This window comes from Salvelinus fontinalis, chromosome 37, assembly GCF_029448725.1.
Source record: "Salvelinus fontinalis isolate EN_2023a chromosome 37, ASM2944872v1, whole genome shotgun sequence".
NCBI classification, from domain to species: Eukaryota; Metazoa; Chordata; class Actinopteri; order Salmoniformes; family Salmonidae; genus Salvelinus; species Salvelinus fontinalis.
In genome coordinates, this window is record NC_074701.1 from 15,318,009 (window position 1) to 15,342,577 (window position 24,569).

Genomic DNA, 24,569 nt, shown 5'->3' on the forward strand with positions numbered 1-24,569 from the left:
GAGGGTCCCTGGTTCGAGCCTGGGTATGGGTGAGGGGACGGACTAAAGTTATACTGTCACATTGATGCTGTTGACCCGGATCACTGGTTGCTGCGGAAAAGGAGGAGGTCGAAAGGGGGGTGAGTGTAACAGATGTGAAATGGCTAGCGGGTACGCGCTAATAGCGTTTCAATCGGTTACGTCACTTGCTCTGAGACTTGAAGTAGGGTTTCCCCTTGCTCGGCCTTTGTGGCGCGATGCTTCATGGGCGACCGTTGTTGATGTGTGCAGAAGGTCCCTGGTTCGCGCCCGTATCGGGGCGAGGGGACGGTCTAAAGTTATACTGTTACACGAGCACATAACCGACAGTGCAGTTTTAAAAAATACGGATAAGAATAAGAGATAAAAGTAACAAGTAATTAAAGAGCAGCAGTAAAAAATAACAATATATACAGGGGGGTGCTGGTGCAGAGTCAACGTGCGGGGGCACCGGTTAGTTGAGGTAGTATGTACATGTAGGCAGAGTTAATTAAAGTGACTATGCATAGATGACAACAGAGAGTGGCAGTGGTGTGGAGGGGGGTGCAAATGTGAATAGTCCGGGTAGCCACTTGACTAGATGTTCAGGAGTCTTGGGGGTAGAAGCTGTTTAGAAACCTGTTGGACCTAGACTTGGCGCTCCGGTATCGCTTGCCATGCGGCAGCAGAGAGAACAGTCTATGACTAGGGTGGCTGGAGTCTTTGACAATTTTCAGGGCCTTCCTCTGACACCGCCTGGTATAGAGGTCCTGGATGGCAGGAAGCTTGGCCCCAGTGATGTACTGGGCCGTTCGCATTACCCTCTGTAGTGCCTTGCGGTCGGAGGCCGAGCAGTTGCCATACCAGGCAGTGATGCAACCAGTCAGGATGCTCTCCATGGTGCAGCTGTAGAACCTTTTGAGGATCTGAGGACCCATGCCAAATCTTTTTCAGTCTCCTGAGGGGGAATAGATTTTGTCGTGCCCGCTTCACGACTGTCATGGTGTGCTTGGACTATGTTAGTTTGTTGGTGATGTGGACACCAAGGAACTTGAAGCTCTCAACCTGCTCTACTGCAGCCCTGTCGATGAGAGGGTGTTGGGGGCGTGCTCTGTCCTCTTTTTCCTGTAGTCCACAATCATTTCCTTTGTCACGTTGAGGGAGAGGTTGTTGTCCTGGCACCACACAGCCAGGGCGTCTGACCTCCCTATAGGCTGTCTCGTTGTTTTCGGTGATCAGGCCTACCACTGTTGTGTCATCGGCAAATTTAATGATGGTGTTGGAGTCGTGCCTGTCCGTGCAGTCATGAGTGAACAGGGAGTACAGGAGGGGACTGAGCATGCACCCCTGAGGGGCCTCTGTGTTGAGGATCAGCTTAGCGGATGTGTTGTTACCTACCCTTACCACCTGGGGGCGGCCCGTCAGGAAGTCCAGGATCCAGTTGTTGAGGATCAGCATAGAGGATGTGTTGTTACCTACCCTTACCACCTGGGGGCGGCCCGTCAGGAAGTCCAGAGGGAGGTGTTTAGTCCCAGGGTCCTTAGCTTATTGATGAGCTTTGAGGGAACTATGGTGTTGAACGCTGAGCTGTAGTCAATGAATAGCATTCACACATAGGTGTTCCTTTTGTTCAGGTGGGAAAGGGCAGTGTGGAGTGCAATAGAGACTGTATCATCTGTGGATCTGTTGGGGCGGTATGCAAATTGGAGTGGGTCTAGGGTTTCTGGGATGACGGTGTTGATGTGAGCCATGACCAGCCTTTCAAAGCACTTCATGGCTACAGACGTGAGTGCTACGGGTCGGTAGTCATTTAGGCAGGTTACCTTAGTGTTCTTGGGCACAGGCACTATGGCGGTCTGCTTAAAACATGTTGGTATTACAGACTCAGACAGGGAGAGATTGAACATTTTAGTGAAGACACTTGCTAGTTGGTCAGCGCATGCTCGCAGTACACGTCCTGGTAATTCGTCTGGCCCTGTGGCCTTGTAAATGTTGATCTGTCTAAAAGTCTTACTCACATCGGCTGCAGTACAGCTGGTGCACGCATGCGTGTTTCAGTGTTATTTGCCTCGAAGCGAGCATAGAAGTAGTTTAGCTCGTCCGGTACGCTCGTGTCACTGGGCAGCCCTCGGCTGTGCTTCCCTTTGTAGTCTGTAGTGGTTTGCAGGCCCTGCCACATCCGACGAGCATCAGAGCCGGTGTAGTATGACTCGATCTTAGTCCTGTATTGATGCTTTGCCTATCTGATGGTTCGTCGGAGGTCATAGCGGGATTTCTTATAAGCTTCCGGGTTAGAGTCCCGATCCTTGAAAGTGGCAGCTCTAACCTTTAGCTCAGTGCAGATGTTGCCTGTAATCCATGGTTTCTGATTGGGGTATGTACGGTCACCGTGGGGACGACGTCATCGATGCACTTATTGATGAAGCCAATGACAGATGTGGTGTACTCCTCAATGCCATTGGAGGAATCCTGGAACATATTCCAGTCTGTGCTAGCAAAACAGTCCTGTAGCTTAGCATCTTCTTCATCTGACCACTTTTTGTATTGATCTAGTCACTGGTGCTTCCTGCTTTAATTTTAGCTTGTAAGCAGGTATCAGGAGGATAGAATTATGGTCAGATTTGCCAAATGGAGGGATGAGGGAGAGCTTTGTATGCATCTCTGTGTGTGGAGTATAGGTGGTCCAGAGTTATTTTCCCTCTGGTTGCACATTTAACAGAAATTAGGTAAAACTGATTTAAGTTTCCCTGCATTAAAGTCCCCGGCTACTTGCAACACCGCCTCTGGGTGAGTGTTTTCTTGTTTGCTTATGGCGGAATACAGCTCATTCAATGCTATCTTGGTGCCGGCCTCTGACTGTGGTGGTATGTAAACAGCTACAAAGAATATAGATGAAAACTCTCTCGGTAGGTAATATGGTCTGCAGCTTATCATGAGAAACTCTACCTCCGGCGCGCAATGGCTCAAGACTTCCTTAGATATCGTGCACCAGCTGTTATTTACAAAAATACATAGACCGCCGCCCCTTGCCTTACCAGACGCCGCTGTTCTATCCTGCCGGTACATCGTATAACCAGCCAGCTGTATGTTGATATTGTCGTCGTTCTGCCACGCCTCCGTGAAGCATAAGATGTTACAGTTTTTAATGTCCCGTTGGTAGTTTCATCTTCCCAATAACTCGTCCATTTTATTGTCCAAAGATTGCATGTTTGCGAGCAGAATTGAGGGGAGTGGGGGTTTATTCGATCGCCTCCTACTCCTCAGAAGGCAGCCCGCCCTCCGGCCTCTCTTTCTCCGCCTCCTCTTCACGGAGATCACTGGGGTCGGGGCTTGTTTCCGAGGGAGCCGTATATCCTCTGCCTCGCGCTCGTCAGAGTCGTGAAAGAAGAAAACGGATTCTGCTAGTCCGTGGTGAGTAATCGCAGTCCTAATGTCTAGAAGTTATTTTCGGTCATAAGAGACGGTAGCAACAACATTATGTACAAAAATAGTAAAAAAATAAGTTACAAACAACGCAGATAAACTAACACGTAAAGCATCTCCCTTCTGCTTCGGCGCCGTTTTGACTAAAATAGTCAACTGGTTCTGCTGCTAGGCTCTGCTACCAGGCTCTGCTACCACAGTAGGCTCTGCTGCAAGGCTCTGCCGCCAGGCTTTGCTACTAGGCTCTGCTACTACAGTAGGATTTGCTACTAGGCTCTGCTACTACAGTAGGCTTTGCTACTAGGCTCTGCTACTACAGTAGGCTTTGCTACTAGGCTCTGCTACTACAGTAGGCTTTACTACTAGGCTCTGCTACTAGGCTCTGCTACTACAGTAGGCTCTGCTGCTAGGCTCTGCTACTAGGCTCTGCTACTACAGTAGGCTCTGCTACTACAGTTGGCTCTGCTGCTAGGCTCTGCTACTACAGTTGGTTCTGCTACTAGGCTCTGCTACTACAGTTGGCTCTGCTGCTAGGCTCTGCTACTACAGTTGGCTCTGCTACTAGGCTCTGCTACTACAGTAGGCTCTGCTACTAGGCTCTGCTACTAGGCTCTGCTACTACAGTTGGCTCTGCTACTAGGCTTTGCTACTACAGTTGGCTCCGCTACTAGGCTCTGCTGCTAGGCTCTGCTACTAGGCTCTGCTACTACAGTAGGCTCTGCTACTAGGCTCTGCTGCTAGGCTCTGCTACTAGGCTCTGCTACTACAGTTGGCTCTGCTACTAGGCTCTGCTACTACAGTAGGCTCTGCTACTACAGTAGGCTCTGCTACTAGGCTCTGCTACTAGGCTCTGCTACTACAGTTGGCTCTGCTGCTAGGGTCTGCTACTACAGTTGGCTCTGCTACTAGGCTCTGCTACTACAGTAGGCTCTGCTACTAGGCTCTGCTACTAGGCTCTGCTACTACAGTTGGCTCTGCTACTAGGCTTTGCTACTACAGTTGGCTCCGCTACTAGGCTCTGCTGCTAGGCTCTGCTACTAGGCTCTGCTACTACAGTAGGCTCTGCTACTAGGCTCTGCTGCTAGGCTCTGCTACTAGGCTCTGCTACTACAGTTGGCTCTGCTACTAGGCTCTTCTACTACAGTAGGCTCTGCTGCTAGGCTCTGCTACTACAGTTGGCTCTGCTGCTAGGCTCTGCTGCTAGGCTCTGCTACTACAGTTGGCTCTGCTACTAGGCTCTGCTACTACAGTAGGCTCTGCTACTAGGCTCTGCTGCTAGGCTCTGCTGCTAGGCTCTGCTACTACAGTTGGCTCTGCTGCTAGGCTCTGCTACTACAGTAGGCTCTGCTGCTAGGCTCTGCTACTAGGCTCTGCTACTAGGCTCTGCTACTACAGTTGGCTCTGCTACTAGGCTCTGCTACTACAGTAGGCTCTGCTGCTAGGCTCTGCTACTAGGCTCTGCTACTAGGCTCTGCTACTACAGTTGGCTCTGCTACTAGGCTCTGCTACTACAGTAGGCTCTGCTGCTAGGCTCTGCTACTAGGCTCTGCTACTAGGCTCTGCTACTACAGTTGGCTCTGCTACTAGGCTCTGCTACTACAGTAGGCTCTGCTGCTAGGCTCTGCTACTAGGCTCTGCTACTAGGCTCTGCTGCTAGGCTCTGCTACTAGGCTCTGCTACTAGGCTCTGCTGCTAGGCTCTGCTACTAGGCTCTGCTACTAGGATCTGCTAGCTCCACCACTCCGCAACACTAAGCTAATTGAAGTGGGTCTGTGCCAGAGCAGGCAGTGCAGGGTGCGCATCCCCCTCCCCCTCCTCTTTTCTCCTCCCTCTCTTCTCTTCTTCGTGACAGGGAGTGTCCCTGCTCATTTTTGTCAGAGCGAGAGGTTTCAGGAGACTTTCTTTAGGGCACAGCTGGTTTGTGCCCACCGGGCCCCTGAGTCAATAATGGCAGTGGGATATGAGCTGCGGCCTGCCGGCTGGACATTTAGATATGGCACTTTGTCCCCCAATGACACAGCCCCCTAGTCATCTAAAGACCGTCATCTGAAGGGTGCTTGCTGGTCCCCTATCATCTGACCTTTGAACTGGTCTTCCTAGTCCCTCTCCATGTATTCTCTAGAGAGAATCCACAGCCATGAGGGGTCTAAACTAGAGCAGTATATATTTTCATAGAGGAGAATGAGGCAACTGGACCGTACACAGAGATGTATCTCCCTATTTGCCCCCCAAAATGGAATCATCCCAAATGACTGGAGCTGAAGTCCATCTTGTGATGGATTGATTTAGCTGGGATCAGAGCTCTGTATTCGTAGGTGGACACTAAGCAGGTACACTGTAGAGAGAGGGAGGGGGCAAAGGATGATAATTATTATTCTGAAGAAAGCACAGGTCCAGATGGCATCTCTGTTTGAGCGCTCACCCTCATCCCCCCGTCCTGACTGAACCGTCACTCCCGATGTGGTCGCCACTCACAGAGCCCGTAATTACAAACACAGGAGGGTGTCAGGACGATACTCTCTCTCTCTCTGTCTCTCTCTCTCTCTCTGTCTCTGTTTCTCTCTCTCTCTGTCTCTGTCTCTCTGTCTCTCTCAGTCTCTGTTTCTCTCTCTCTCTGTCTCTCTGTCTCTCTCTGTCTCTCTCTCTCTGTCTCTCTTGCTCTGTCTCTGTCTCTCTGTCTCTGTCTCTCTCTGTCTCTCTCTTTGTCTCACGTGCTCATGCTCTCGTTTTTTCTCTCTATCTCGGTCTCTCGCTCACTTTCATTCTCTAACTTTTTGTCATTTCCTCTCTGGTGTGTGTGCTGCCCTTACCATAAAGGAAGGTGATATCATATCATGTCAGTCTGGTGAAGAACGTGGCCTGCTTAGGGCGCCAGCTGATCACAGCCCCACACACACGCACCCCCACACACACCCAGACTCGCACACACACACACACACACACACACACACACACACACACACACACACACACACACACACTGCATCTGATACACTGATCTCACCCACATAAAAAAATAACACAGCTTACTATAGAATACTACAGTACTTACTATGGAATTCTGTAATAAACTGTAGAATACTATACTACACAATGTAGTGTCCCTCGATCATGTGTATTTCTTACGACAGAATGTTGTAGAATACTATAGTAAATACTGCAGTAATGTCCGGCTGCTTTTTCAGTAGTAGGATCAATCTTATGGCAGAAGTGTCACATCTCCTCCAGGCTGGTAATTGAACAGAGACTATTTGCTCGTGATCTTTACTTTGATTTTCACCACAACCCTGCTTCATTCTGATTATTGAATGAGAAACTAACTGTTTAAGGTTTTGATGCGGTGCGATTGTTAAGGGCTCGTGGATGCAAGCTTGTGTCTGTGAGGGTCATTTGCTCTCAGGCTAATAGTGGGCGATGTTCAGGACAGCAGAGGCTGGTTGCTGCAGATACCTGCGGCAGATTGTGCTCAATTGCAGGTTGAATGAATCTGTGTGTATTGAATCTCTCTCTCAGGATCACTTGGATGAGCATCACAAATGTCATCATACGCTTGTCAGATTGTCACTGTTCCTTTACAATAGAACAAATGTTACGTTACCTTTTGCACTAAATGTATACTTGTATGGGGGGCGCAGGTGTGCGTGCGTGGGCGCGTGTGTGTGTGGGCACGAGTGAAAGTGTGTGTCCTCGCATACACAGGTGGCAGCAGTGTGTGCTCAGTAGTGCAGAAAGATTAGTCCTTCAGGCCAGAGCAGGACATTTATTTAATTCAGAGGGGTTCAGAAAGCTGACAAATCACCCCAGAACATGCTGTAGTAACGCTGTCCAAACATCACCGGGGACAGTTTAATCGTCCTCGGGACTGGGGTTCCAGTCCGACCACTGGACAATACTCGGGAATCGGCCAAAAGAACGCACAACCCGACATACACAATTCATTCACACTGATTTACGTCTCATAATCGAGACATTCCTAGTAGAGGTTGACGTGGGAGTGAAAACTCATTCCTGTCCGGTCTTGTCCTGTCAATTATGTTCCCGTACTGTCCTGATCCCGCAACAGTTCTATAACCCCGGAAATGTCCTGTCTTTTCCCAATAAAAATCACTCCCGTCCCGTGCTCATTTTTGCACCCAGAAATATGTAGCTTATTGTGTTTGTTTCGGAAGTATTGAAAATGATTAAAATAATGCGATATGCGACTGTGATATGTGGTTGTCTTACCAACCGTATCTTAGTTGAATGCACTGACTGTAGGCCGACGTCACTCTGGATAACAGCGTATTCTAAATGACCGAAAGGTAGATGGATTAAGCTGGAGGACGAGGACAGAGGCCCCGGCAGGATGGTCTGTCTCTGCACAGCACTGGCTTAAAACTGGAGCCTACAGCTGAGCACTGTGCACATATCAACATTTACAATACATGAACATGTACAAACATTGTTTGTTTTACTGAGTGGCAATACTGCATAAGTCAATCTGTTTTTATTTCACTTTTCACCTCAGATGGCACGGGTTTAGTAAAATACGCAAACGATTGGGCTCCATGGTCAGTTGTTGGGAGTAGAGCAGCTCTGCCGTTTTAGGTCGCTTGTCCAGCTCTCCGGTTGGTATCCTATTTGATTAAACGGCACCATTTTTTTTTTACAAGCCATCCTTCATTGCCAAAGACAACTCCATTAAATTGAGCTGAAACATTGCTATTTCCTTGGCTCTAATGATATTGTTAGTGATAGGTCTTTGGCTGCAACAAGACGTTGCAATTCCTCTATTGAAGGCTTCATCATTTAGCCTACTGAGGTAGACTGGCATCTGAGGTAACCTATAGTGACTGGCTACAACTGAAACGATTGACGAAGGGGGGGGGGGGGGGGATTACCCTTTCTTAAATAGATTTTTATTAAGTAAACTATATTAGGCCAAGCCTACACAGTCATTGTTTTTTTATGAAATGCTCCTCGCATGACATATTTCCACCCCCAAAAAACTCTGTTTATAACTGTTCCTGTGGACTGTTGATCCTGTCCTGTCCTGAACTTGACTCAAGAACTTGACTCCCATTCCTACCAGAATCCCGCGGGACCTGCAAGACCCGCCGGAGTCCTGTTCCCGTGTCAGCCTCTAATTCCCAGCATCAATAAACATCTGCACATGATCAAATATTAATCTGACAACTTAATTAAATTACCCAGCGTGATTTTATAAGATCACACCGTTTCCCTGAAATCATGCATTAAATTAACTTGGCAGTATTTTATCCCTGCACTTCCCCTTCCTCTTGCATTAGCTGTGGTTGTCTATTTCATCGGCGAGCTTGAAACAGCAGCAGTGTTCACGACTCAGAGTAATAACTGAAATGTATGGCATCCCGGGGAGGGGGAAAATGAACGCTGAATTGGCCGCCGTCACGCCCAACAAAGGGCCTCAATATATCGCCTCTCTGCATGTTTCAGCCCTAATCCCTTCACATTTCTCATGTGTTTTAAAGGCAGAAGTGGCATGCCAGACGCTTGGGAGAAAAACACGATCGTTATTTATGTACGTAGCAGACATTTCACATGTAGGACTAAGCTATATGTATAACGACACTGGATGATTTACTAAAATAATTCAGGTTGGAATTCCCCCAGGCTCGGTCCCAAATCCCCTTTTATTTTTATTTTTCGTTGCAATGCTCTCAAGGCGGTTTCCTTTCCCTATGTACCTCATGTTTCGACAATAGCCCATACGCCACAGCACATCTAAATGAGCTTTCTTTCTTCTATGTACCTAGCTGTAACTGTTACTCCCACACATTACAAAATGAAGATGCTGCGCTACTGTAGATTACTGTAACAATAGCAACTGGAGCCATTCCATCTGCATTCATGGGAACTGAAATACAGATGATTCCATTATTTGGCAGCAGTAGCTTGTGCCAGCTTGTCGATACCACTAGAGCCAGTGCTTTGTCTTGTGATGGTGTAGAGCAGAGAAGGGTTTCAGTGCTGGGTTTTTTTCATCACATTTACATTTGAGTAATTCAGCAGATGCTCTTATCCCTTAGCCAGAGTGGCTAACAGTTCGTCTAGTTTATTTTACTCCTCTGGCTCCTCTTGAAGGATGTTTTCTCTTAGGGATGTTTTTTCCCACAGTGCCAGCCTTGACCATCCCACAGGGGGCTGTAAATCACCTACCATCACAATAGGCCCATAAAGCCATCCACCAGCTGCAACCTCACTCTGCCATCACACTGGGCTCCCCGACATACAGGATCAATGTGATGATGATGGACGTCTGGATAATGACCATACTTCCACGCTGGTCAAGGCTGAGGTTACTGGAGGAGGCATTTGTACCTCTCTCTCTGTGTGTGTGTGTCACATTGGTCGTGTCTGTTTGCAGGTCTCGGTGGACCCTCCCTGCGTGTGAAGAAACCAATTAAGTCATGGGTGTTGTGGGCGTATCAGTGTACTTTATGTATATGATGAATGCATGGCAGTATGTCAGGAAGCCATCTCCATTTTAATTACATCTCTCCATCTTTCGTGGTTTGCCCCAGAGAATATCATAGAATTAGCCCATGTGTGCCGGTGCAGCTAGGGACGTGGATATTTCATGTATTTGATTAAATATTAACAGAGGTGGTGGTTTTAATGATCCTCTCCACCTTTTAGAACGCTCTCTTTCTCGATATATCTCTTTCACTCCTTCTCTCTCTCCATCTCTCCATCGCCTTCTTTCTCTCTTATCTCTCTTGCCTTCTCTTTGCCTCTCGCCCTCCCTTTCTTTCTTTCTCTCCCTCTTCCTTTCCTTCTCTCTCTCCCTCTCTCGCTTTCTCTCCCACTTCTTCCCTGCTTTCTCTCCTCGGGGATAACATCCGCTGGTTTAACTACGAAACGGAGAGTTAGAACCCCCTTCGTTAAAAGGACCGAATGTCTCTAAAAGTAATTTACCATGATTACCGGTCCTCCATCTCCCTGCATCTCCTCTGCGGTGCACACAGGCCATGTGAATGACATATAGTCTCAACGTTTTGTTCAAGGCAGGCGTGCCTCACGTTCTCCCTCTCTTTCATTTAACCTCCCTCCTTCCCTCCCTCCCTCCCTCCCTCCCTCCCTCCCTCCCTCCCTCCCTCCCTCTGTCTGTTTATTTCTCTCTGCTCATCTCTCTCTTTCCCGTTCTCTCTCACTCCTCTCGGTCATCAATACTACAGTATTGACTTACTGGGATATTTTTTTCTGCCGCTGAGAGAGTTTGAGAGGAGGCCCACAGGCCCAGCAGTTCGACTTGTTTATTGAGGTTATGCCTGAGGTTACATGACTCCCCAGTCTGAGTTGTCTGTCGCTCTGTAGCCTTTGAATTAAGCTTCTCAAATGTTTGTATATCTGTTATTTTCATGCCTTCAGCTGTTGTTGGCATACCGTAGCCACCCAGTGGGTATGTGTGTGTGTGTGTGTGTGTTGGCTGAATTAATGTGGTGGATTAAGTTATCTTTTCCAAGTATGTGTGTACGTGTCATGTTTGGCTCATGTCTGAATGTGTGTCTGTCTGTGTGATATTGTTTACATATATATGCATTATCAGTAATAGGGGCACAGCTGGCAGGCTTGACAGTTGACAGCTTTCATGAATAGGTATGCATTGTCTCGTCGTTGTTGTTTTCAGACTTTTCTTTAACAATTCCACACGTCATGGTCGATGGGTGATAGTGGAGAGAGATACTCAGCAATCCCTCCAGACTCAAAGTCATCTCGTACTATGAAAGAGACAAAAGTCACCCAGAGATGTTACATTCATACATGCGTTTTGAATATGCTTGTGACCAGCTCTTCCTGCAACAGTATTATTTCAGGCAGACAAGCACCGATGTGTTTTCTTATGCGTGTATGCCCATGGTTTCCTCTGCGTAATGTACCAGAGTTGTGTAAGTGAGAGCAGGTGTGGTAAGGTCTTACATCTGTAGAGCAGTTGGAGGTAGCTAAAGGAGACAGGTGTGGTAAGGTCTTACATCTGTAGAGCAGTTGGAGGTAGCTAAAGGAGACAGGTGTGGTAAGGTCTTACATCTGTAGAGCAGTTGGAGGTAGCTAAAGGAGACAGGTGTGGTAAGGTCTTACATCTGTAGAGCAGTTGGAGGTAGCTAAAGGAGACAGGTGTGGTAAGGTCTTACATCTGTAGAGCAGTTGGAGGTAGCTAAAGGAGACAGGTGTGGTAAGGTCTTACATCTGTAGAGCAGTTGGAGGTAGCTAAAGGAGACAGGTGTGGTTAGGTCTTACATCTGTAGAGCAGTTGGAGGTAGCTAAAGGAGACAGGTGTGGTAAGGTCTTACATCTGTAGAGCAGTTGGAGGTAGCTAAAGGAGACAGGTGTGGTAAGGTCTTACATCTGTAGAGCAGTTGGAGGTAGCTAAAGGAGACAGGTGTGGTAAGGTCTTACATCTGTAGAGCAGTTGGAGGTAGCTAAAGGAGACAGGTGTGGTAAGGTCTTACATCTGTAGAGCAGTTGGAGGTAGCTAAAGGAGACAGGTGTGGTAAGGTCTTCCATCTGTAGAGCAGTTGGAGGTAGCTAAAGGAGACAGGTGTTTGTCTCTACCTGTCATACGGGATGTCTTGATTCTTCAACTACTATATAGGGTCTACTGTATATTTCCTGACTGTCACTCATATGTGGTATATATGTGTATGATCGGGTCTATGAACCCGTGTTAGTTTTTATTCGTTATGGTGTGGCTGGTATCCTTACCAATCTGTCTCGCACTTTATTGCAGTTTCTGTGTAGACCAGTACCTCTGTTGTTCTGACGATCACCCGACTGACGTGCTTGTTTCTCCTCCTCTCCTCCAGAGATCAGCCGGGTGCGCAAGGACATGTACAACGACACGCTAAACGGCAGCACAGAGAAGCGGAGCAGCGAGCTCCCTGACGCAGTGGGCCCCATCGTGCAGCTCCAGGAGAAGCTCTTTGTCCCTGTTAAGGAGTACCCCGATGTGAGTACAACCTGTCCGTGCGATTATGCACGCACGCGCGCACACACGTCATCTCCCCACACACACGCGCGCACCTGAGTTTCCAATGAAAAATGTATGTTTGCGTCAAGGCACTTTCCTAGATTCATCTGAATAATATAATTTCTGGTATACTGGGCGCAGCTCTATTCAGTATAAAGCTTATTGGATTACCAGGTTTTTACAAATCCAGGTAATCTAGTTTCCTCTGCATTAGAAGATGGGCCCATATCCCAGTTATTGATTAGGTTAGGAGGTGGGCGGAGGGGAATTCTGACTGGACATGTAAACCTGAGGGATAGCTACCGTTATTGGACTGATTGTCCTATGTGCAGAATAGTTTCACCTTCCCTGTATTTATTGACATGGTCTTGAATAATTTCCCTCAATAAATTCCCTTAATCTGAATCATACCAGTACTGTACAATCACCACTACATTGTTGAAAGATTCTGAAAATAGAAAATTCTGTAATTTACGGTCCGGTACCATATCTACTATATCATTTCTGAACTGCTGTGCTGTTTCTTTACCTCAGTATTATTAGCCATGTAAACATATTATATCATTAAAAAAACACAGAAATACATTAGATAGTGGGTACTAGGCAGAAGATGCAGTATGTACCTCAAATAATCTGTAGAAGTCCTCACATTGGACTCCCCTCAACCTATGTTGATTCTAACTCGCACCTGAACCTGCCTAGCAGTTAACAAATCTTTTAAGCAATCGCCTTCAGATCCTGCTCGCCTAACCCTCCTGGCCCAGGGGGAGCGAGTCGAGCTCCGAGCTGATTGATCCCAATGAACTTGTTTCTTTGAGTGGCGGATTCTTGCGTGGGCAGCATTAGTGGAGGTGAATCCTTGGAGGTTTAAACACACCGCTTCAGTCCAGATTAGTCCGCTGTATTTCTGCTGAAGTTTTAAGGCTATAAAATGGTTGTTTATGCCATCTTATTTCCCCAGGGCGGTTGAGTCAGACCGTTTCCTATTGACCAGTGTATCTGGAAATATTGGATTCCTTCCCCCAGAAGAGCCATTTTCATGTTGCATGTTATGAATTTGTAACAAATTGTGAATATGGATATTGTGGTAAATGTAGTTGATGTATGAATTGATTGAGCTTTGGTGACATTCCTTTAGGAATTGAGGGGTACTGTCTCTGCAGTCTGTCTGCCTGTGTTGGCTGTAGATAGTGTGAGCTACGTTTATGGGTCTTTTAGTTTCTATATCCTTCCTTGTGTGTTTGTCTGCTCTACTAATCTCCTGGAAAGGCCAGCAGCAGAAGAGTGACTGGGTGTCGATGCTGGCTGTCCTTGCTGCTCTGAAGGACAGAGGGGATCATTATTACTGAGGATGGGTTCATTAGGAACACTGGGAGATGAAATGCCAGGACTTCAAGTAGCCCCCACCTGAGAGTGCTGGAGCCCTGAGTGTGTGTGTGTGTGTGTGTGTGTGTGTGTGTGTGTGCGTGCGTGCGTGCGTGCGTGCGTGTGTGTGTGGGTTTGCATACAATTATCATGGCTGATAGTGACGTGTTTTCCACAGGTTAGAGTAGTTAACCCCTTAGAGTCGATGTCCACGCATAATCAAAACACCCCCATCAAAATCTGCCCGTTTAAGCTAGAGATATCTGTAATCCACCACATCCGCCGACGTCACCCTTACGCATCTGCGGTGAAAGTTGGCAGCGCTGGAGCGGTGTTTGTCAGACCATGAGGCATCCCAAAAATCGGTCATCTCACAAAAACGTCTATATTTATTTTTGGATTTGATTTTACCTTAAGGGGTCCTAAAATTCCAAATCAAATAGCTAAATGATCCTCGGTAGCACCTCTCACCTGGAGACAGTAAGAAATGGCTAATTGCATAGGACCCCGATGTAGGAAAGCATTAACTTCAAACTGTCAGCTCTGAAAGCAGGTGTGTTCATGGCTCTTCATGGAGCTGCTTCCGAAGCACTTAAATTATAGAACCGGGTGGCATGGCAGGTGGGAGGAGGGAGTGATTGTGTGTGTGTGTGTGTGTGTGTGTGTGTGTGTGTGTGTGTGTGTGTGTGTGTGTGTGTGTGTGTGTGTGTGTGTGTGTGTGTGTGTGTGTGTGTGTGTGTGTGTGTGTGTGTGTGTGTGCTGGGCATACTTACTGAAGGATGCCAATTACCTCCACTTGGAGGGTAATGATAAAAGGCAGGCATAGGGTGCTACCCTGGAGAGGATGAGATGGGGGTATTGAGAAGGACGAAAGGGGTAGATGGGTGATGGTGGGGCGGGTAGGGGGTGGCACGGTGTGAAGGGAGAAGTGACGAGGTGTTGAGAGAGGTGCTGGGTGGCTTCATGGAGTAGAGGGAGTGAAGGTGGGGGGTAAAGCAGGGAGCTACAGTAAGGGGATGTGTCGCGATGGAAGGAGAGGCTGGGAGAGATGTTGGTATGAGAAGTGAGAGGGCAGTGGGTTGCAAAGGAGTGTGTGTATGTGCGGGCGGGTGTGTGCGTGTGAGGTGATGATGAATGTGTGAGTGAGATGAGGTGGGGGAATCGGGGCAGGCGAGTCTTGGCCTGGTCTGTTTAATAAAGAGAGAAAACAGCCTTGTGTCTGGGACAGGAGAGCAGCGGCACGGAAATGAATTTGCCCCTTCAAACTCCACCGGCTTGGCAGCCCACACCCGTTCCAATTTGCAGAACAATGTTATTAGGCAGTGAGATACAGAAATCCAGAAGGGCATTGCCTCTCAGTTTGTATTGCTGTATTGTCATTCATTCGGGTATTTCTGTGTGTGTGTGTGTGTGTGTGTGTGTGTGTGTGTGTGTGTGTGTGTGTGTGTGTGTGTGTGTGTGTGTGTGTGTGTGTGTGTGTGTGTGTGTGTGTGTGTGTGTGTGTGTGTGTGTGTGTGTGTGTGTGTGTGTGTGTGTGTGTGTGTGTGTGTGAAAAAGAAAGGGAATAGTGTAGCTAGATAGTGGTCCATGGATGGTATTCTAGTCTATTTCTGGGGGTTGTGGTGAATACAACCGTCTGAGTTGGAGGGTGGAGGGAAGAGGGTGGAGGGAAGAGGGTGGAGGGAAGAGGGTGGAGGGAGGGGGACAGGCAATGTGAATGAGCTGTCGTCATCCATCATTTGGCTGCTGCGTGTCCTTTTCTGGGTCATGCTTGTCCACAGCGGAGATGAGCGAGAGAGACCACAACTGATTATTAATTAATTAGAAGCATGTGCGGCTGGATTGATTCTCCCTCGGTCTTCTCATTTGGCCTTGGCCATCCTTCACAAACGTCAAGGGGGGAGGGAGGGAGGGAGGGAGAGCAGGGACGTGTGTGTTTGGTGCACGTCCTTGCATAGGTGTTTGTGTGTGTGTTTGAGAGAGAGAGGTCAGGGCAGGGGGGAGTGACTTTGGGTTTAGGAGGGCAGCCCCCCCCCCATCCCTAATGCTGGAGGTCCACTTGAGGTGCAAAGAAGATTGAGTGAAGGGGTGAGATAGAAGGAGAGGAGGGAGGGCTTTCTGTGTCTGTGATTAGGTGAGCTATGGCATATAAATTAGCCCCCTCATTAATGCGATGATTATAAACAGCGCTAGACGCAGGGGAGACGCAGGGGAGAGAGGAAGGTGCCAGCAACACTGCAACACAGGCGTTGTGGATCACTGCTTGGCTAATGAAGGTTAATTAGGGTTCATTAGGACATTAGGACCGCTCCGACAACACACAGCATCATCACCCAGGAGGGGCTGAGGCCGGGATGAGGGGCTGAGGCCGGGATGAGGGGCTGAGGCCGGGATAAGGCTCACCTCATTCTGTCATTCACCACACACAGATCAAACAGATGACGCAAAACCAATGTCAGTCTACTAAATCTATGGGAAGGGAAATCATTTACGCTGGAAATGAAAAGTGGGATTATATATGATTCCAAATAGGAAGAAGGTAGATGCCATTTTCTGATTACTGTTACGACGAACCAAAAGGAATGTCTCGTACTATTTTCAAGGCCCTGCTCTCCCGGGTTTCATGTTCAAACACACTTTAAAAGATATGTGAATGTCCATTGGTATTTATCATTGGGTCAATTATGATAAGGTCAATAATCACTCACAAGAACTCGCACACGTACAGTGCACACACGCACGCACACACCTTCTCCTGAAGGAGCTATCTGGCCTTTCTTCTTCCACGCTCAGCCTCTTGTCCTCCATAATAATGAAAACAAAAGACATCCTGCAAAAGGGAATTAGAGCAAAGTGCGATTTAGAAGCCATGCAATAATTAATTTGCCTATTACAGCGGCTAGCTCGTTTATCTTCATAAGATAATAACATCAGTGTGAGTGTCTGGTGGTTGGTCCATCGTGCTCTCAGTCTTAAATGGCCTTAATTATGTTCAGCTCTCCCGTTTTATTGTAGCTGATGGAAAACACACTTCATCTCCACTGTCCAGATTGGATAAATAGGGCGAGTCCTTTAAAATCAGATATTAGACATTCCATTAGCTTCAATGGATTTTCTTACTTTCCTGCTCCCTCTCTCTCTCTTAGTTTCGGGGGAGCAGTGGGGAGTGGAGGTGAGGTGGGTTGAGTCGGGGCTGCAGGGTCCACTAAGTCAATCTGTCTCTGTCCTGTTGGCGTCTCCGGCTGGCTGCTGTAGTTAGGCTGCTCTCCCTCTCTGATCAATACTATGGATGGGATTTGGATCCACCATTTTCACTCCAATGATTTGTACCATTCCATCCACCCGTTCCAGTGTCCACCCATCCAAATCCCATGGTGGAAATCGTGCTGTTGGGCCGAGATTGTGGGAGACTCACTTGCTTTATAAATACATGGACAGTGGACACACGTACATTTGTGTTTGACCCCAGCGCACCTGCTGTGGGCCTGTGTTGGTTCTTTACAAGAAAGAGAATGCCCATCGTGATCCTGAGTGAGCTGCAGCTGCCGTGTGGATCACTCAACGGCCTGACGGATAAGGGTAAACACTGGAAGAGGGACGTGATGGGGGGTAAGGGGGTAGGGGGCACCCTCCACAAAGACAATGTTCCTGTCTGAAACACACTCACCTGCCACCGCTGATAACCTCCACACAAATTCCCTCTCTCACATTTCCAGTTACTCGCACAGATTTCGCCTGACAAGATGGGAAATGGGATTCTAATTCTGCCCTTTTTGTACTCCTCTCGAAACGCACGCGCAAGGACACTCACGGGCAAGGACACACACACACCATAGGGCAATATTAACATGTGCAATGTCCATATGGCAAGAGATTTCGCTTGATTTTGAAACGCCACTCAGCATTGTGTAAAGTCCATTTTTATAGTTTACTCTGTCGTCTCTCTCCCTCTCTTTCGTTGCAGCTGCTTCCCACACACACCAAGCCCCGCCCCCTGCCAATCAAGCAGCACAGTTCCTCCTCCCCGCTGTTAGATTCACTAGAAGTTTGCATGCTGTTCTGTTAGGTCAAATGCAGTCAACAGATTGTTTCCGAACAGGAACGATGCTGCTTTACACTTTGGTTCTTAATGGAAAACATTCTACCTCTATGATTCCAACAGTTCCTCCAAGTGTTTTGATCTATATCGCAAGTGAAATCGCAATCGCAATATTTGGTCAAAAAGAAAATCACAATTCGATTTGTCTGGCCCATATCATGCAACCCTAACACACACACACACACACACACACACACACACACACACACACACACACACACACACACACACACACACACACACACACACACACACACACACACACACACACACACACACACCTGTCCTCTCAATACACACACAGCCTCAATATGCCCGATACCCCACCTCGGTCCTACTCGGAGGCATTCATCACTGCCAAATGCATCAAAGTACTGAACTTGGTGTGATGAGAGAGTAGAGAGGGAACACAAAGCAGAGTAAAGCAGGAGATGAGAGACGAATGCTCCTGAAGGAGGAATATCAAAATACAGTTGACAGAGGAAGACTGGAGGAAGATTGGAGAAAGACCGGAGGAAGATTGGAGAAAGACTGGAGGAAGACTGGAGGGAGACCGAAGGGGCCCTGAGAAGTGTGGCTTTTGAGTCCCCTTTCACTTCCACGCTGTCACTTGCGCTTTGTTGAGTCGGAGTTGTGTCACATGAATAAGGCAGCGTGTGTAAAAGAGCCCTGCCGACGCCGCTCACAGAATTCACAGATGCTTTTTTATGACCCAATTTACGGAGGAGGGGATGTTTGACTATGGCTCCCTGCTTGTGCCATCAAACCCCCGCAACTTATCCAGAACGCTGCAGCCCGTCTGGTGAGCAACCTTCCCAAGTTCTCTCATGTCACCCCGGTCCTCCACACACTCCACTGGCTTCCAGTCTAAGCTCACATCCACTACCAGACCATGGTGTTTACCTACGGAACAGCAAGAGGAACTGACCCTCCCTACCTTCAGGCTATGCTCAAACCCTACACCCCAACCCGAGCACTCCGTTCTGCCACCTCAGGTCTCTTGGCCCTCCCACCCCTTCGGGAGGGCAGCTCCTGCTCAGCCCAGTCAAACCTCTTCTCTGTCCTAGCACCCCAATGTTGGAACCAGCTTCCCCCTGAAGCTAGGACAGCAGAGTCCCTGCCCATCTTCCAAAAACATCTGAAACCCTACCTCTTCATCGTAAATAATCCCACAGCACCCCCCTTCGCACCCCCTGTAGCCTAGTTATGTGATTTGTGTTCCCTGTGAATGGGAGCTGAGCTGTACTTATGAAAATTAGGAAGTCCTGTGGTTTCTCTGATTGTCCAGACCCAAAGGGCACCTTGGAGCATATTTTCTCCTGGAGCAAAGGAAGTGTGATTGACTAGAGTGACACCACTGATTGAGCTCTTAAGCGCCATTGTGAAAACCTGTATACCTCTGTGATGCCCAATCAAAGTGAGATTGCAAAGGGAAGTCAACAGAATGATTTTAAATGGTAGGCATTGATAATTATGCTGAAGGCTGGTTCTGTGGAGTACCCTGTATCCCTATGCTGAGATATGGCCTTTGTTGGTTTCTTTCTCATTGGGAGCGGCGTGTGTTGTGTATGAAGGCATAGTTCATGGCAAAGCAGCAGAATGTGCCCTTTTCAACCATGCCAGGTGCAACATCTTACTGTGGCAGCTGACAAATGGCTAAACCACTGGGCTTTCAGCAAGGGCAGAAATACAAGGAAAGACAGGATGTGCTCTGTTTATCATGTCCATCTCTCACAAATCAAATCAAAGTTTATTTGTCACGTGCGCCGAATGCAACCTTACAGGGAAGTGCTTACTTACAGGCCCTAAACATCAGTGCAATTGTTAAGTAAAATATAGGTATTAGATCTCCACATTTAGAGCTATGGAGGATGAAACTGGAGATTCTACAATGTTTTTAAGCTTGTACATATCACATTTTGTACTTTACATTGTTTTCTTTCTGGTTGATATTATAACATAACAAATAGATGGATCTTCAAGTTGTCCCTGAATTACAGACCAATGAATATAATTCCCATAGAGAGGGAGAGAGGAGAGGAGAAAGGGGGAGCGAGAGAGCCAAATGAAAAGAAGTGATTCACATTACGGGCAAAGCACAAGATAAACATTCATCGTTGCTCATCGCACAGTACGTCACTTTTGACACGAGAGCTGCGCATCCGACAGAAAGAAAATCCGTCTTCCAGCCCCTGAACCTCATTTGACTCGATACTTGAGGCTCCGTTATTTTTGCTGCGCAGTGCTTTAATAGTCACAGAGGAGGAGGTAACCATAGCAGTCTATACGTTTCCCACAGGTCTTCATAACCTACATCTTGTAGTGTCGAGTCGACTCTGAAGTGATCAGTGGAGATAATGGCGAATGCCAATCTGTAAAACCTTTCATTGTTGTTGTTCTGTTTTGCTTGTATTCCGTGGTTATAGTTGCTATAACTTTATACACTTTGATAGTGACTGCCAGCAGTCAGTCAGTCAGTTGTTCATTCAGTAATTCAGTTATTCAGTCACTCAGTCATTCCATCAATTAGTTTGTATGTCAATCAGTTAGTCTGCCAGTCAGTCAGTCTGTTTGCCAGTCAGTTAGTCAGCCAGTTTGCCAGTCTGTCTGTCAGTCAGTCAGTTAGTCAGTCGTCAGTTAGTCTGCCAGTCTGCCAGTATGCCAGTCTGCCAGTATGTCAGTCTGTCAATCAGTCAATCAGTTAGTCTGTCTCTCTTGTCCATCAAAGCTCAGGACCTGTCTGTGTGTCAGTATCAGTCCCAGCTCATCGATAGGCAGCCCTCACGAATCCTGACTGACAGGCAGTGTGAGGGCCAGTGAAGAACAGAGAGGAGCCTAGGCTGCTGATCGATGGGGTAACGATCACTGAGCCTTATCTTGTCAGTGGCGCCTCAGGGCTGGTTGCAAGGCGCTCCCGGATATCGAGGAGAGAAGGATGCTCCTGAAGGAGGGATATCAAAATGCAGGTGACAGAGGAAGACCGCCGAAAGACTGGAGGAAGACCGGAGAGGCGCTAAGAAGTGTTGCTTTGAGTCTCCTTTCACTTCCACACTATAACTTGCGCTTTGTTGAGTCGGAGTTGTGTCACATGAATAAGGCAGCGTGTGTAAAAGAGCCCTGCCGACGCCGCTCACAGAATTCACAGATGCTTTTTTATGACCCAATTTACGGAGGAGGGAATGTTTGACTATGATAATGCCTTTTGTCTTCTCATGCTTTGGAATACTAAAAAGGGCTCAGGTATCTGAATAGACGGCTCAGGTATTTTGTTGAAATGTGGTAGGTAGGAAAATAACATTTACAGTACATGGTCATCTACATGAGGATGCTTATCATCATCATCATCATCATGACAGGGTGTAATAGACAGAGCCATATCCGAAATCTCTTGGCAGCTGCCTTGACGTTGTCTCCTGAATTGTAGGCTGAAAGTGATGGTCGTTCTATGGCTAGTGGCGTTGTATCACAGGAGGCTGTTGAGGGGAGGACGGCTCATAATCCCTCTAATCTCTCTGACATCAATGCAAATGTATTCAAAAATCGAATCAAACACTTCATGAGAGCCCATGAGCTCATGTTGCACAACATTTCTATAGGCTATGCAATGGTGTGAGAAAACAGAGCGATCTATTAAAAAGAGGAGGATCCCATCAGCTTTCTATAGGCTAGACCTACTATAGTTATTTCTCAACTTTCCTAATAATAAGCACATTGCTTCTCTTTTCAACAGCAGTATTTCCTACCTGGCTGGCATGAAAATGAACCACGGGAAAAGCGTTGTCCATTCAAGTTGATAGATGACATTTTCCCACTGCCCCTGTTTCGAGACAGGTGCATGATAATGGTCCATTCTGAATCGAAACTAATTTCACACCTATATTATTTAGTTTAAGTAAAGACAAGATTAAATCAAGAATAGTGTGATCGGTGACAATATTAGCCTATCGCTTGTGAATGATATATTATCACTTCAGAGTGATGTCCAGCATAAGGCAAGAAACAGAGCATACTTTTTTTGCAACTTTTTAAAATCATAGACACACACCTCATGTAGCCTAGTCCATGGGCCTATATGTTTTGATATAGTTTGTATCACAATTAAAGTGTCCAAATAACTTCTTAAAATTAATCACATTAATCCGCTTTACAACGGGTGTAGAGCCTAACTGGCATACATACGCATCACGTATACAATAGGTCAACTTTTGTACTATGGGGGATAGTAGATTGACAGAGGCTACTGCTTTTGCTGTTCGTTAGGCCTACTCATCTTGTTGGGTGACGAAAAGTAAATGTGGACAGTTCTTCCAATATCTTCATTATGAGCTTCGGAATTGGATAAGGACGCCCGCAGTTGCATCCCCGATGTGTCTGTCTTCACTTGTAGCCTGTGAGAAAGACCATGGAAAGCCATGTGAGTGAGAGGTGCTTCGGGGAGACGTGAGTAAGAGGTGCTTCAGCACACAGCCGGGAGAAGGGAATTATAATTATTATATTCAGCCCAAGGGCACAACGGCCACTGGCCGCAAAATGCATGGATTTTTTTAGGGTGCATTATGACCACACAAAGGGGATGTAGCCGGGAAATTTAAGACCGTATCAAGTGCTTGTCAAATTGGGAATGAGAGACTGATGAAGTGTGTGCAGACTGCCCAAAAAACTAAGCAGAGCTCATGCCTTTCATGCAACTTTTTTCAAACCATCATTAGAGTCGCATCAAAACATATAGACCAACATTTGTATCACAACTAAAGTTACATAAATAACTCTAAACTAAGCATATAGGAATACCTGTTTCTTTGTTAACCGCTCAACACAGAATAGCCGCATGTGCCATCGTTTGGAGAAAATATTATTTATATTTTATTCAGCTATGTTCAGTTGTATTCTTCATACTATAAAATAATGCCACAGAATTCTTAGCAAATGCTGTCTACTAAATGAACTAGTGTATCCCACAGCCAAATGGCATAGCCAGATCAGGGCCGAACATACAGTAAGGACAACTCATAGTATGCTATTCTGTTCCTCTGAAATAGTCTAAATTTTCTTCATTTCCTGTTTTGACCTGTCTAAAATAAATAATGGATTTATTGTGATGGGGTAGCCTATATTACATGGATTTATTAGACTTTTTCAAATGTAGATGTTCCAAAGGTCTGCATCAGTGGCTTGTAGGCTATGAGTGGAAGCCAGGAGATGCTAAGTGTTTATGTTGATTACGGTCAATTACTGTGAGACTGGAAATTATTTGCTTGACAATCACCGTCTGGCAAAATTTCATGACCGCAACAGCCCTACCTGAGAGTGGAGATAAGTACTGTAGCCTAGCTATGTGATTTCTGTTCTTTGTGAATGTGTGCTGAGCTGTACTTATGAAAATTAGAAAGTCCTGTGGTTTCTATGATTGTCCAGACCCAAAGGGCACCTTGGAACATATTTTTCTCCAGGAGACAAGAACGCTTGATTGACTAGAGCAGGGATTGGCAACTTTGATGGGGGTGAGGGCCACAAAAAAACGGAACTCATCATGAGGGACTGCAGTGGCTCATGGGTCTGCGTACCCACATCCATACCCCCACCTTGCGAGCAAAACAGAGAAGAGAAAAAAATGTACTTGCAATTTCCTGCAATTCTACACATTTTGCCATGAGGTGTAGAGAAAATATTTCCGTTTTAAAGCAAGTTTGCTGCAAATCTACAGATCGTTCCATGGGGCGGAGAGAAGATTTTGCAATTTTATAACTTATTTCATGCAATTCTACATATACTGTAGGTTCTAGGCAAATTTTTGCTGAATTTGAAATGATAGCTGATGATCAGTGGGCCCCATTCCAGTCGGTAATTGGACCATGCTTACTACAGGTTTAGATACCTGGCTGGTAAACTTACTAACTAATCTAAAACATTTTTGTTCACATCGGCCAATTGTGTGACTGCTGATGCACAACCAAATTCGAAATTCCACGTTGTGTGTTGTTATTTTAACACTCAACAGTAAGTAACAAAAAAATGTAAATGGTTTTAGATTGGTCCGCGGTCCCTACTAAAGGGGGCGGGCAATGGACCGCCAGTTGACCATCCCTGGACTAGAGTGACACCACAGACTGACTGAGCTCTCAAGCTGTGTACCTCTGTGATGCCCAATCAAAGTGAGATTGCAAAGTGAAGTCAACAGAATGATTTTAAATGGTAGGCATTGATAATTATGCTGAAGGCTGGTTCTGTGGAGTACCCTGTATCCCTATGCTGAGATATGGCCTTTGTTGGTTTCTTTCTCATTGGGAGCGGCGTGTGTTGTGTATGAAGGCATAGTTCATGGCAAAGCAGCAGAATGTGCCCTTTTCAACCATGCCAGGTGCAACATCTTACTGTGGCAGCTGACAAATGGCTAAACCACTGGGCTTTCAGCAAGGGCAGAAATACAAGGAAAGACAGCATGTGCTCTGTTTATCATGTCCATCTCTCACAAGCTTCACATTTAGAGCTATGGAGGATGAAACTGGAGATTCTACAATGTTTTTAGGCTTGTACATATCACATTTTGTACTTTACATTGTTTTCTTTCTGGTTGATATTATAACATAACAAATAGATGGATCTTCAAGTTGTCCCTGAATTACAGACCAATGAATATAATTCCCATAGAGAGGGAGAGAGGAGAGGAGAAAGGGGGAGCGAGAGAGCCAAATGAAAAGA

General features: G+C 46.7%; 1 protein-coding gene across 3 annotated transcripts in view; it reads left to right on the forward strand.

The window, feature by feature from the left end:
• The window catches only part of LOC129836212 (KH domain-containing RNA-binding protein QKI), a 91,869-nt gene that overhangs the window by 16,435 nt on the left and 50,865 nt on the right, over positions 1-24,569 (forward strand). For all 3 annotated transcript variants that reach the window (XM_055902075.1, XM_055902073.1, XM_055902074.1), the window contains exon 2: positions 12,243-12,385. In XM_055902075.1, the coding sequence (XP_055758050.1) occupies positions 12,243-12,385 (143 nt within the window). The remainder of the gene's footprint in view (positions 1-12,242; positions 12,386-24,569) is intronic.